The sequence below is a fragment of the Grammomys surdaster genome, unplaced genomic scaffold (assembly GCF_004785775.1).
Source record: "Grammomys surdaster isolate TR1022 unplaced genomic scaffold, NIH_TR_1.0 263, whole genome shotgun sequence".
In the NCBI taxonomy this organism is placed as follows: domain Eukaryota; kingdom Metazoa; phylum Chordata; class Mammalia; order Rodentia; family Muridae; genus Grammomys; species Grammomys surdaster.
Window position 1 is genome coordinate 908,619 of NW_021604704.1, and position 14,226 is coordinate 922,844.

The 14,226-nt window shown below is 37.2% G+C and overlaps 1 protein-coding gene across 1 annotated transcript in view; it reads right to left on the minus strand.

The window, feature by feature from the left end:
- Positions 1-314: 314 nt before the first annotated feature.
- The window catches only part of Maoa (monoamine oxidase A), a 57,908-nt gene continuing 43,996 nt past the window's right edge, over positions 315-14,226 (minus strand). Inside the window, exons 9-15 of the mRNA XM_028776021.1 lie at positions 13,773-13,869; positions 8,771-8,824; positions 5,301-5,358; positions 3,872-3,969; positions 2,101-2,212; positions 1,137-1,199; positions 315-825 (exon numbers count right to left, since the gene is read on the minus strand). Of these exons, the coding sequence (XP_028631854.1) occupies positions 682-825; positions 1,137-1,199; positions 2,101-2,212; positions 3,872-3,969; positions 5,301-5,358; positions 8,771-8,824; positions 13,773-13,869 (626 nt within the window). The 3' untranslated portion in view covers positions 315-681. The remainder of the gene's footprint in view (positions 826-1,136; positions 1,200-2,100; positions 2,213-3,871; positions 3,970-5,300; positions 5,359-8,770; positions 8,825-13,772; positions 13,870-14,226) is intronic.

The window sequence follows — 14,226 nt, forward strand, 5'->3', positions numbered from 1 at the left end:
ATGTCCTTTGGCACTTGAGAGAAAATGGTATATTATTAACTAACACAAATATTTTGCCATGTTGAAGACACAGGTAGTAGGCTGAGATCTAATTCTATGATCAGACAGACATAGACCACATTAAAATAATGTTACTTTCCTTAAATCAGCCCAGAATGTTACTGACAAGGATCAATGCATGTCTAGATACAGTTCAGAGAAGAAGTGCCTATTGCAGTGTATTTCACATGGAACTAGTCAGTGAGGATACCTAGGGAACAGTTTAGCCACTATTTTCCTCTATACACCTTATACCTTGGATGCTACACAAAAAGTCACAGTGAGTCAAGTATTTTATTTCTGAAACCATTAGCTATTTTGTATTAAAGGCAAAAAGAAAAAAAAACAGAACCCAAAAATTATTCCTCATAAGTACTTCACCTTTTGAAATTAAGCACTCAACATTTTATTCTATCGACCAATACAAATTAGTCTAACAAACAGGATGAAACTTGTTCTTAGGGAAATTAGCTAGGTGATTCATTGGACTGTTATCACTTTACAAAGACTGAAATTAAACTGATGAGGGTTAAATCAAGTGCACTTAAATGGCCCAAAACACAGGCTGTAATTCATCCACACTTTCCTTTACATGCTGATCTTGCTAAGGATGATCAAGCAGGAGGTCTGAGGGTGAAAACTTCAGAATCGGGACTGTTTAAACTTGTACAATACAAAGCAGAGAAGAGCCACAGAAGTGGAAAACCCAGTGATCTTGAGCAGACCAGGTACGGAAGGCAGGTTCCTCTCTAAGAAGGTGGAGGTAATTTCAAGGGCTGGAACATCCTAAATAGATGAACATAGATCATTAATAGAAATTCTTGCTATAGCTAGAAGAAACAAAGCCTATCTGTAGTAGTATGTATTTCTATCCCAAGACAGTTGCAACTATAGTAAAAGCAGAGGCTGAATGAAGGGCAGTGCAATTTTTATGTGCTGTAGTTGATGATAGAGATGGAGTATGTGCTGTAGTCCATCTATAGAGATGGAGTATGTGCTGTAGTCCATCTATAGAGATGGAGTATGTGCTGTAGTCCATCTATAGAGATGGAGTATGTGCTGTAGTCCATCTATAGAGATGGAGTACCCAAACTTACCTTGGACTCAGGCTCTTGAACCCATATATCCTTCTTGGCAACTTTTCCTAGAGCATTCAAGACCTGAAAGAAAAGTGACGACAGCATAGTGACGACAGCATTATACTGTGACATTATATACTTTTGACAGATTCAAAATCATATTAAACATTGATGAACCCACAGGTGGGTGACAGAGAAATGCATACATAGACTATCAATGTCAAGAATTAGATGCATGGATGAATAAAGTAAATTTGTTATTCACATATAATGGAACATTATTCAGCTTTAAATAAGAATGAAATCCTGTCAATGTGACAACATGGACGACTTTAGAGGACAACACAACCATAAATGAAATCTGCCATAGAAATTGCCTAGAAAGACAAATAATACATGCTATCCATTATATGCAGAAGGAAAATAAGTAAATCCTATAGGAGTAGGAAAGAACAGAGGGTACCAGAAGCTAAGCAAGGTAACAGGGAGTAAAGCTATTGAGACTGGATTATAAATACCACAATATAATTCATTTGGAGGAATAAATTCTAACACTTTATAGCAATATAGGGTCACTGAAGATAATCACAATTTACTATGTAATTCCAAAGAGCTAGAAGAAAGGATTTGAATATTTCAAAGAAATAATACAGGTCTGATGTGAAGGAGATGCTAATTATCTTGATTTGATCATTGTATATTATACACAGGCACCAAAATATTTGTGTAGTCCACAAATGTGCACAATTGTGCCAATGAAAAAGCCCAAATATCCAGTTTCTTTCTATATATCCATATAAAGATAAAATGAAGAACCAGAAAGATCAGATGACAAAAATGCTTCCACAGGGCTGGAGCTATAGCTCACTGAAATAACCCACCCATGCCTATCATGCATGATGCCTTCTGTTCAATTCCCAGCACTGCTGCCCATGATGAAATTACAACTGAAAAGGGAGTACACATTAGACTCCCTCCTTACCTCTCTAGCTGCCCGTTCTCCAGCTTCAACTGCTCCTTCCATGTAGCCACTCCACTGTGTTGCTGTCTCTGTGCCTGCAAAGTAAATCCTGCCTACTGGCTGGCGAATCACCCTTGAAGGAAAAGAAGAGGTCACACAGTTACATGGGAAGGTGCTGAGGGGAAACTAGCCAATCACTCTCTACCTTCATCTACTCCACAAAAGGAAGGGAAACTAATCAAAGAGGAAATGCCAGTGTGTCTCATCCCAAAGTAAAATGCAGTTCTTTGTTTCCTGGACCATGCACAAGGATCTGAACCTGGGGGAAGCAGACTAAGTTTATTCACCAGTAAAGAGGATGCTGACCTATTTTCTGCCAGCAAGTCAGCCTGTGAGAACATGAATTCAACATCTCAGTTATATTTCCTATTTGTAGGCCATTTTATTCATCATATCAGCTTCTATTCAAGATAATACACACACATCCACAGATTCGGGCTATGAAGCATTTTTCAGGACATCAAAAAAGACTGTAATGGCAAGGGGGAAGATACAGAAACTGTCATTTCTGGCAGAAGAGAGACCCCAGGAAGTCTATGAGTAAGTAGTCCTGAAATAATATAATCTGTAATTTTCTCTGAAAATTTATGGAAATAGCTAAGCGTGAGCAAATAGGTTCTTCCTATAAGACAATTCTGATATATAGTGCCTAGGAAGGGATAGACTCAATGGGCAACTCTCTACCCCAACCTGCTTGGTGTTATCTACTCCATGCCTGAGCCATTTCTGTGGCTCCCCCCAACTGTACATTGCAGCCAAAAGCCTTCATCTCAACCCATTGGCATTCCTTTTTCCAATTCAAGAATCTTGTGCCTAATTTCCCATTGATTCTATTTATATTATCTAGACCTGTACTGAGACTCTAGAAATAGGTCCATTGTTCAATCTTATTATTACTAACAATAGCTGTTTGACTCTCTTAAGGAAGCAAAAGGTAAACAACAAGCTTTTCAAACTACAGGTAAACAAATCCTGCTTCTTTCTCTATGGATAGATGTAACCCAACACTAACATTCTAGATTTGGTCCTCTAGAAACTTGACAAAGGTGTGATGTGACCAGATACTACACTATTTGGTGAACAAGTCACTTCTTCCCAACCCCACAGTAGTAACTATATCCAGATGGGGAGAATTATGAAGGGACTGTAAATGCCTGGTAGAATGCTATCATTTTAAGCTTCTTCCTGTATTCTATCACTTGAAACTGAGCAAGTGGGATACTAGATCCTATGCCTATAGAGCAAAGAAGTAACGTATGTGAAACAAGGTGTTTCTAAGTAGAGGTAGACTCCCAGGCCACGTAGATCTCATCTCCTGCAACCTCAGCTGTATACACTGAGAATTCTTTGCTATGAAGAGGAATATCTGATGCTCCTCTGTTGACAACACATATGTATTGGACACATGCAGCCAGTGTCCTTCTGTGTATACTAGTACCAGAGTATAGGGTAGCCCTGTAAGACTAAATGTTGAGTGAAGCTCAAAAGGCTTCCTGAGACAATGTAGTTGTCCTCATCTCATAAGTGTGCTGACAATTGCAGTTCTACCTAGTACACTGCTACTGCTCTTTGTGTTGACATCCATTTTACTGGGGACATCTACCAAGTTACAAGCTGACTATTTTTCTGGGATTACAATGAATAACACTGCCTATTTCCACAGTCTTATTCAATGTAGATTGTCTAAATGTGTGCCAGCCCTGGATGAGTTGGTGTAGTGATTAAGTAGTACCTTCCATACTGGGTCATGATACCAGGAGGGAAGTAGGCTGTGTAGCAGCCCCCGGAATACTGCTCCTCACACCAGTTCTTCTCTTCATAATGGACTGGCTGTAGTTCAATGGTGAGGGAATTCCAAAAGAAAATAAAAATGGAACTGTTACCAGCTAACAGTGAAGGTTCGTATATATTTTATTAACAAAAAGCTTCTATTTAAAGCATAAAGTGGGGATGGAACTCAGTGGTACACATGTGCCAGGCTCTGAGTCTGAGCTCCATTACATCAAAAATAAATAAGAAATGAAGAAAGGAAAGGAAAAGAGGGAGGAGTAGGAGGGAGTGAGAGGGAAAGAAAGCAGTCTGAAGATGAAGCTGTGTGGTAGAGCACTTTCCTAGCATGCCCAGGGCCCCAAACTTTGATCCCTGATATTGTAAGAAAGAAAAGAGTACATTGTACAATAAAGACACTGAAGATGCTGATTTTTTTTCAACCTTTTTCTTAAGGGAGTCAAGAAATATACCAATACTTGGGAGAGAGGATACTCTCATTCATACAGATTCTAAAGATTAGAGCTAAATCTTTGGGAAACCCTACTGACAATTAGTTTTTAGAAAGTTTTTCTCCAACTCTGGTGTGTCTAAGACAATGGACTGTTTTTCAATTTACACAGGGATTACTGACAAGGGTAGGGTGAGGGGAACAAGAAGAGAAGCACAGAGCATATTTACAAATATTTTCCTTAAACAGAAAAACTACATAATAAAAATACTCCTTAAAGGAAACAATTAAGATGAAAGTGGTCACTGGTGAACATGAGAGTCTTCCAAGACTTCCCTACCACATTCTAAATGTTTATTATTAGCACAGTTCAAACAATAGTCCACAGAAAAAGTCCTCAGCGATTGGTGGGCTCTTCGGAAACATTTGTTCTCACTGCTTTCAGAATCAGTGTAAAAATCCTGATAGTACCAAATGAGACATGAATTGAGTCTCCTTGTGGGAAAATAAACTAGTATGCCTTTAACCTGGACAAAGATTAAGTCTGGTGTGTCAAATATATATCATGATGCCTTCAGCAATGCAGGATGACATACCTGGGGTTTTGTTTTATAGCAGTCACTTGATAATGTCAAAAGCACAGGATCTCTGTCCTGCAGACCAATATCAGTGACCCATGATATAATGATTGTGGCTCCAAGTCGCTTACTACAGTTGAATGCCTATTATCTAGTGAGCATTTAAAAAGCCCAAAGTAATACCATATCACAAGTTCCACGTAAAGAACACTAGTTTTTAATGCCTTTGGGTTGCTGAAAGTAATCCTCTAAATAAGCACACTCCTTTCTATTCTCTGCTTAAGACTTCCAAGGAACCAGAACTTGCTTTAATTTACCAATTTAAGACAATAGAACAAAGCCTGTTAGAGACTGAGAGTTCTTACATATAAAGCTTCTTCAGATCCCAGAACTTTGGCATACAGCTCACAGATTTTCTTCTTCCTACAGAGAAGAATAAAAACATGTTAAAGAAGTCATAATTGATGGACATATAATAAAGGCATTCTGTTCTAGGGTACTTGAAAAGGAAATTCAATGGCCTTCTATAACTATAAAACAAATAGTCAATAAATCTCTAGAGTCATCTTATATGATTAGTGGATTTCTGCATGCTGATTAACATTATATGCCTCAACATGGTAATTTGATGAGGAATCAACAGAATTTCTGTTTTTAAAATAGACAAGGTCTCACTATGTATAGCCTGGAACTGCTATACAGATGACAGTGGTTTCAAACTTATGATTTCCTTGCCTCAACCTCCTGAGCACTGGGATTATATATATTTTACCATGCCTGGCTAATCTCTTCTTGGAAGAAAATATATGTTAAACTCACAACTATTCCTGGTGAAAAATTTAAAATACCTATCTTCTAAATTAATGGGCCTATCTCAATTATTGAATATATATGATTTACATTTACTCTTTCCAGTTTTTATGTAGATTAAACACGTGAAAATGGCTCTGAAATATTTGGTAAAGGCTAATGAGCAGTCAAAGCAATTTTTATGAAAAAGAGGTAAAAGATGTAATTCAAATTCATAAAACGAGCATTCAGACCAGATGAGACAAATAGTTAAAAGTATACATGTGTGAGTGTACTTGTAGATACAACAATCAAGCTTAGTAATAATAGAAGATATAAAAATATAGAAGTTTTATATCGTAAATTTCACCAGAAAACATTTTTAAAACATAAGCCTATTTTCTCTAAATAATGAAGAAAATGTAAGCTTATCACTCTTGCTATTGTCATGCATACACTTTTGCTATAACTCTTAGAACTATCACATAAGTACAAAAAGTTCCGTCAAGAAGTGAGATTATAAATGTTACCTATTGGTATTCAAGGCTTTAAAGGAGACAATTGTCACTCATGAATGACATCATATAATATAAAATGGATTATATTAATTCTAGGACAGTTAGAAAATTCTTGATTAAAACCTCTAACACACAGGAAGAAGTCTCAGGACTACTGCTTACTTGCTTTCTCTGTCTAATCTAAACTCTCCATTGAAAAGTTGAAGCTAAAAAAAAAAAAAAAGCCGGGCGGTGGTGGCACACACACGCCTTTGATCCCAGCACTTGGGAGGCAGAGACAGGTGGATTTCTGAGTTCGAGGCCAGCCTGGTCTACAGAGTGAGTTCCAGGACAGCCAGGGCTACACAGAGAAACCCTGTCTTGAAAAAAAAAAAACCAAAAAACAAAAAAAAAAGAAAGACAAGTTGAAGCCAAAGCTCAGTGAACTGCACATTCCTTCTCTATCATTCAGTTAAGTAATGGGAAGGCAAACTTTTACTCTGTTGAGCATTTTGTCTATAGTAGATGCTCAATATGTGTTGAGTCAAATTTTATGCTCAGTCTAGTATGACATTCTCTTTCTACGCCACAAAAAGATGGCAGATTATTGCGTTACAAACGATTCTAAGCAGTAATTCAGTCAAGACTGAATATTGTAGTTAGTTAAGAATATTGCCAAGACAAGTAAGAATATTTCTGTAGTGGCTAGTTCTGTGTCAACTTGACACAAGCTGGAGTTATCACCAGAAAGGAGCCTCCCTTGAGGAAATACCTCCATAAGAATCACCTATAAGGCATTTTCTCAATGAGTGATCAATAGGAAAGGACCCAGCCCATGGTGGGTGGTGTCATTCCTGGGCTGGTGGTCCAGGGTTCTATAAGAAAGCAAGCTGAGCAAGCCATGGGGAGCAAGCCAGTAAGCAGCACCCCTCAATGGCCTCTGTATCAGCTCCTGCCTCCAGGGTCCTACCTTACTTGAGTTCCTGTCTTGGCTTCCTTTAATGATGAACAGTGTTATGGAGTGTATGCCAAATAAACCCTTTTCTCCCCAGTTGCTTTTTGGTCATGGTGTCTTGTCATAGCAATAAATATGCTAAGATAAATGCTAATCAGTATTCTACAATGCTTAATGTATTTAACTTATTTTCTGGACATATAATAAAATCTTTACTAAAGTAGAGCTAAACTTAAAAATTAAACTTCATTGTACTTTCACTTTTAATCATAAATAATAAAAACATAATGAATACGTGATTTTTTGCATTTCATATTATTAAATGAACCAAAGACAAATTTTCACAAGTATGCCAGAAAACTATCTTTCCATTCCCTTTCCTTCATTAAAATTAAAACTTTTAGAGGATATATAGAAGGCAATGATGTTATACTAAAAAAATTAAAAACTTTTTTGTATGAGTGACAGGGATGGAACATTGCACTTCACATATGTAATACATGTGCTTTACCACTGAGCTATATTCTCCACTCAGAACAATGCATTTAGATTACTTTGGTTCAAAAATTAATAGAATATATTTAAAATTATAGTCTAAATGGGTACCATGCAAACTATCTTATAGTATCTCTTTTATAGATACAATATATAAATCTGTCCATTCATCATAATCACCTGAGCAGATGGTCAAAAGTATAAATCCTCAGTCTCTACTTCAGACCTACTGAGTCATATTCTATAAGCCTCAAGAAAATAGACTTTCCAAATACCTTTAGGGACAGTTAGACACAGTCAGTTTTGAAAACCACTAGTCTTATAATTGATATTTTCAGTAAAGGTTTTGTCTTACAAGAACTTTAGAGTTCAGCCAGTGTGTGGAGTCATAATCAAATGTCCACCTCCAGTCTGCTATTTATTTTATTATTAATAGAAAGGAAAGGCAGAAAATCCAAAAGAAAATGTCAGGCTTAGTGTGGTATAATGAAAAAAGAAAAGAAGGATGTGTTATCTGCTACTCTTGACTTTGCCACAGTCATATGTCAGCAACTATGATATGAATGTATGTGACCCTCCCAAATTCCCATGTGAGGGTTAGGTTCAGTGGTAAGGTACTTACCTGAGGACTTGAATTCAACTCCTGAAACCCATTTCAAGGTAGACGAAAACTGATGACACAAAACTGTTGTCCATTCTCTATTCATGTATTATGGTGTGCATAAGCCTACACACACACACACACACCATGTTTTTTCCTTATTAGAACTTTATCACCACGGTGATCGTATTGGTGAAGTAAGTGTTCAGAGAGAGAAGTGTGAGGTGCTTAAGAAAAGTGATTAAGCCCCAGGGGCTCTATATAGCTAAGTATTCTAGGAAAATCCTAGCTCTTAACCACATAAAATAAACACAAATATGTAAAACTAAATTAATATATGTATATAGACATTGACTTGACGAAGAAGAATATCACAAAATATTTTTTAAAAAAATTTGTCTTTTAAGGATAAGAATACTTGTAAAATATTACTATTGTTGGTGCAACAAACAGAATGCATAGGTAACCATTATTGATTTTCAGGTATAAATGGTTTACCTTAAGTCTTTATGTAGTTTAGCAAGTCGATCAGCTTTCCGGGCAAGTATGAAGCTGGAGAAGGAAGTCACATTTGAATGGTCAGTTATAGTCATGCTAAATGTACATTACCACCTATTTAGCATTAATGAATTCTCTCAGCCCTTCCCTTTTCCTAGGGCAAATGTAATCCTATCTTTGGCTCTCTCTGCTTTCAAAACTCTGTAGCCTAAATAACAGATAACCAACCTCTTGATCAATATTTTGCTTCTAAAAATTAACACCATATTTGATATTATAGAAAATTAAATGCTGTACATATTGAGACTATATTAGATGACTATCCCAGCAATGACAGTCAATAAAAACTGGACAACTATTAATACATGCCTATCATAGATACCATGGTACTTCTCTCACTCTATACCAAATGCACTTTAGAACCAGTAATTGGTACCCTTATCTCACAGATAAAACCTTCTCTGGGCAATTATACTCAGCAGCAGATATGTCCCTCTGTCAATACCCTGCCTCTCCTAACAGGCAATTGACACTTGGTGATTGAGGTACCCATTCCCTTGTCTCAGTTTGACTGTGAAGGACCATTCCAGCTTCCAGATTTCCATGAGCTGGCTGAGTACTGACATACAATTCTCCAACTGGTCCCTCCCACAAAGGCAGTAATCCCTAAATTTCACCCTAATAAACCTCTTGTACCCGTGTCTCTATCTCTAACTCAGCTTCCTTGGTAACTAACTAAATACTGCCCTCCAATAAAGTAACTTAGTAAAACTCAACTATAATCTATCTGCTCACTTTAATCAAAAAGATTCTGTTTATTGTGTTACTAATATTAACAGCAATTACATTTTAAAGAATTGGATTGTGAGATGAAATCCTTACTTATACTATTAATAGAAACAGAAATCCTACAAAAATTCATGGGATGAGTAGAGACATAACTCAATAGTAAAGCACTTGATTAGTGTTATGCTGAAAGCTCTAAATTCATTCTCTAATATCCACTCTTAATCCAAATGAACTAAAATGTGATGAAACTACTTCCTCATTAAAATGGTTAAAAATGATATTTATTTTGTTCTAGAGAGATCAGATAGACAGATAGATCAAGGCTTAAAGGGGGTATTTCTTTTTTCCTCAGCTCTGAATTAAAGTGTTCCTCAATTATCACCAGAAACTCCTTTAGGACTGCTATTAGAGAATGTTTTGAGAAGCAAAGATGGAAAGTATGTTAACACAGGGTGGGATTTCACAGACAGTTGCATATTATCTAAGGGACAGCAGGAGGGGTGCTGGGGGATGGAAATGAACAATGGAAGAGGAATATTTGCAAAACAAAGTGTGGATGGAGTTCCACAATAAAATCCATCATTTGTGTCTTAATATTTAAAATGGAATGAATTAAAAACTGAAATGTGAACTATTCAACCTTATGGGATAAAATTATTATTTTGCTTGAATTAGCACTTTCAATGATGACTCAAAGTTCATGGTTTTTGGTTAAATTTTAAGCTTATGCAACAATCTGTAAGTTCAGACTTACAGATATTTTTTAAAAGTTACCCAGAGCTGATAAAAAATTAAATTATTAGTCAGCTGATTTTGTATGGCTTTGACCTCAAATTTCTGTCAAATCTCAAGTTAGGAATATAATAATCACTTAAACTGTAGACAAACATTGTTCAATTTTATTTAACCATTTACTGGGGAAATCAAACATGCTGGCGTTGTACTGGAAGTATTTGATAGTTCTAATGTATAGTTTCTAAAAGGTGATGGTTATTATAAACACAATGTTGGTTAATTATCACCTCTGGTTTTGAGGCTCTTACAGTCAAATGCAAAGAACAAAGTGGAGGTGATATATCTATCTTCGAGGTTTTCATTATTCATTATTCAAAGCACAAAGTCTGATGTAGTGGTATATACCTGTAATCCTAGCATTTAGGTGATGGAAACAACAGAATCAGGAGTTAATAGCTAGCTAGTCTCAGCTATATAGCATGTTCATCTCCAATCTAGCTACATGAGAACCTGCCGAGAGAAAGAAAGAAAGAAAGAAAGAAAGAAAGAAAGAAAGGAAGGAAGGAAGGAAGAAAAGAGAGAGAGAGAGAGAGAGAGAGAGAGAGAGAGAGAGAGAGAGAGAGAGAGAGAGAGAGAAAGGGAAAAAAGAAAGAAAAGAAGGGAGAGAGGGAAGCAGAGAAGAAGAGAAGGCACGGGAAAGAAAGCTCTCTAGTTGGGCCTGCTAGTACAGTCCTGGAATTGCAGCTTCTCAGGAATCTGAAGCAGTATAGTTTAAAGCCAATTTTGTTACTAACTTACTGAGACTCTATATTAAAGTTGCACATAAAAAACACAGTAGACATTTGCCTAGCATATAGCAGGCCCTAGGCTCAATACCAGTGTTGTACACACACACAAAAAGGGAGAGTGGAGGGTACTGCCCTAATACAACAACAGTAGTAAAACAAAAATTAATTCTTTTCAACCCCTCAATCCTCAAATAGTTACACTAATAATAACAAATGAGATTTACAAAGCAAGACTATCGATGTGCTTCCATCTCTAACTGAACTGTTATAATATTCTGAAACTTACATTCTGATCTGCTTTTGTTGGCCCACAGCAATCTGTCAATTTGGCTAAAGTACCTGGATCTTGTCTTACTCAGTGAGACTAAGGATGAAGAGGATACATCCAGGATACACGGTCATTATATTTTAAGTCCCCGCCTGCCTCAGGAATTTAGTGCTTTTTCTTACATTATAAGCCAGAGAAGTGGTTTTAAAACATTTTATCGGCATCCCAGGCAGAGCCAGCTTCCTAAGTTCCTTGGCACATGGGTCTGCCCCTTTTCTCTGTAACTTTCCAAAAATGGCATGATGTGATGTTTTATTGAGCTTACCTATCTCATCAGGAAGCAGGCCTACATTTCCCAGAAAGCAAAAGCAGAAACCACTGGTCCCTAAAAGTTCCTTGACTGCTATTAACATGTGTTCTTTTGTAATAGTGCAATACAATAAAAAGGCTTTTTGTGTGTATAGGATTTTTTATAAGGACAAAAGTAGGCAACTAGGAAAGTGTGTCCCTCCTTAGCATTTCGTTTGTGAGGGCCCATTTCCTTTTCTGGAGTACTAGTTCCCAGTAGGCTGTTGGTACTATCTATGCACTTATAAAGATAAAAGAGGTGTTGCTGGTAAACAATAACCATAGGCTATTTATGCCCTGCCTCATCTTATATTGGCACTATTACTTGTTATCTTGACACTAATATTTGCTATGCAACAAGTATTTGGAAAGCAGATTACTCCCAGAGACACCGTATTTAGATTTTACAGAGTGAAGTGCTTCTTTTTCCAGAATGACTGTAGACATCCTGCCTGTAGGCAACACTATCATACTGTCCATCCGTTTGTCTGACTGTCCATCTGTCAGACTGTCTAGCTGCTTGATCCACTCTAATCCTCAGCATGTAAGTTTTATAGAAGAAAGAAATACATAGCTTGACAAAAGTTAAAAACTATGTCAAGCTTAGCAGTTTTCCAGGATTCTTGTATCGCACATAAAAACATTGCTATGGATATTTTAATACATGGAAACATGTTATAGTTTATAGTTATCATTGTTTGTGCCTAATTATAAAGGAAAATCCTAAGGAGGGCTAAAGAGAGCATGAAATAGGTAGTGAAGCCTAAGAAAAATCAGAGAGAGAGACAGATGAATGCCGGTACAAGAATTGATTTGGAGCCTCTCCAAGGTTGTCAATCCTATTTCCTCCCATCTTGGGACCATTATTTGGGTTCTTTTTGTTTTTTTCTGCTGGTCCCTGGCCCTCAAATAGGCGGACTAACTCTGTGATACAACAGATAAATAATTTGGTAGCAAAACCTACTCAGATACATTATAAGTTAGCTATGGAGGACCATGAGACTCAAGATGAGGTTGTTACTTTATACAGGGTGTTCCCAAAACCCATCTCCACCCAACCTAAATGGGGGGACTTCTGCCCCTAGACCAAGCAGAGAGGGGCCACCCAGAACCCCCTCTGTCAGGCGATCTGAATTCTTGCTTAGGCTGCAAGGCTAAGCACTGCAAGGGAATATAAATAAAAGATAAAAACATCTATCTGGGTTCCATGAGGGACAAGCCTGACTGCATAGGGGTTGATGTCAAAAGTATCCCCTCTCCAGGAAAAAGACATCGGGATGGGTATGGCCCTTATGCCTCACTGGTCAATGACAGGGGGACCAGAGCCATTACAAGGTCTCCTTCAAATACTGGAGGTCAGGCCTCTATCCCCACCTTCGAAAGTTTAGAATTGCCACAGCCCGTCTATACTTAGAGAAGGGAGGAGATGTCAGGGGTAGCCCTGCTTACACACTGTAGGCCTAAAATCAGCCATAGGCCTAAAATCAGCAATAGGCCTGTCATACATGTACACAAACACCAAGTCTTGGGTCTCAGTGGAAAAATATTAAAACAGATGACTATAAGCTAATGTCAACAGGCAGCTTTTGTGGAAATTTACAAGCCTGAGTAGTCATAGACCTTGTAAATAGGTAGCCTTGGCAGATAACACCAACTTAGATAAGGACAAGCGAGTCATAGGCAGAGTCAGAGTGACTTGTCCCCTGAACCTTCACCCAGCTGATACCCGGTTCTGAAGATAGCTGTATTCCCCCTGAACACCCACACTCCAGTGTCATTCCTTTCCCCACATCCTGCCTTTCTGTGTTTATACCCCTGTGTGAATTAATTATGATTTGAGAAAAAAAATTAAAAAAAAATTAAAACAAATAAATAAAAGGAAAAAAATAAAAAAAATAAACATAGCATTAGAGCTGAAGAGGATTGAAATACCTTAAACACATCAAAATAAATGCATTGTATATTTTAATAAATACCTAGTCATGATTTCCAGAAAAAAATATTTAAAAAAAAAAGGAAAATCCTTTGCTAGTACCTATAGCAACACAAATTGGAAACTGCAGCTCTAACTTACCCCATGATGGCAGGCAGTGATCCATCTGGTTTAGTATCATCCAGAGTGATTGAAATTGGAGCCTCTTCATCTTCAATGATCATGCAGCCACAATAGTCTTAAGCAGGAGAAAATTAATTAAGAGATTGTAACCAACATTACACACACACACACACACACACACACACACACACACACATATATATATATGATGGATATAAACTATATTACTAAGGAGGAATGAAAATCTTAAACTATTGTCTTTATTCCACCTCTAGACCCTTTTTTGTTAAAGATACACACAACAATACAAAGATGTCTATTCCTTATGTGGAAAATGGCCCATATCTATCATTTTTTATAAAGGGCTATGACTTATACATAGCAAACTGGTAAGATGAGGAAAATGGTAAAATGGTCTTGCATGCAGGAACACATGGAGAATGAGATGGGACACACTGAAAGGATTCACTTC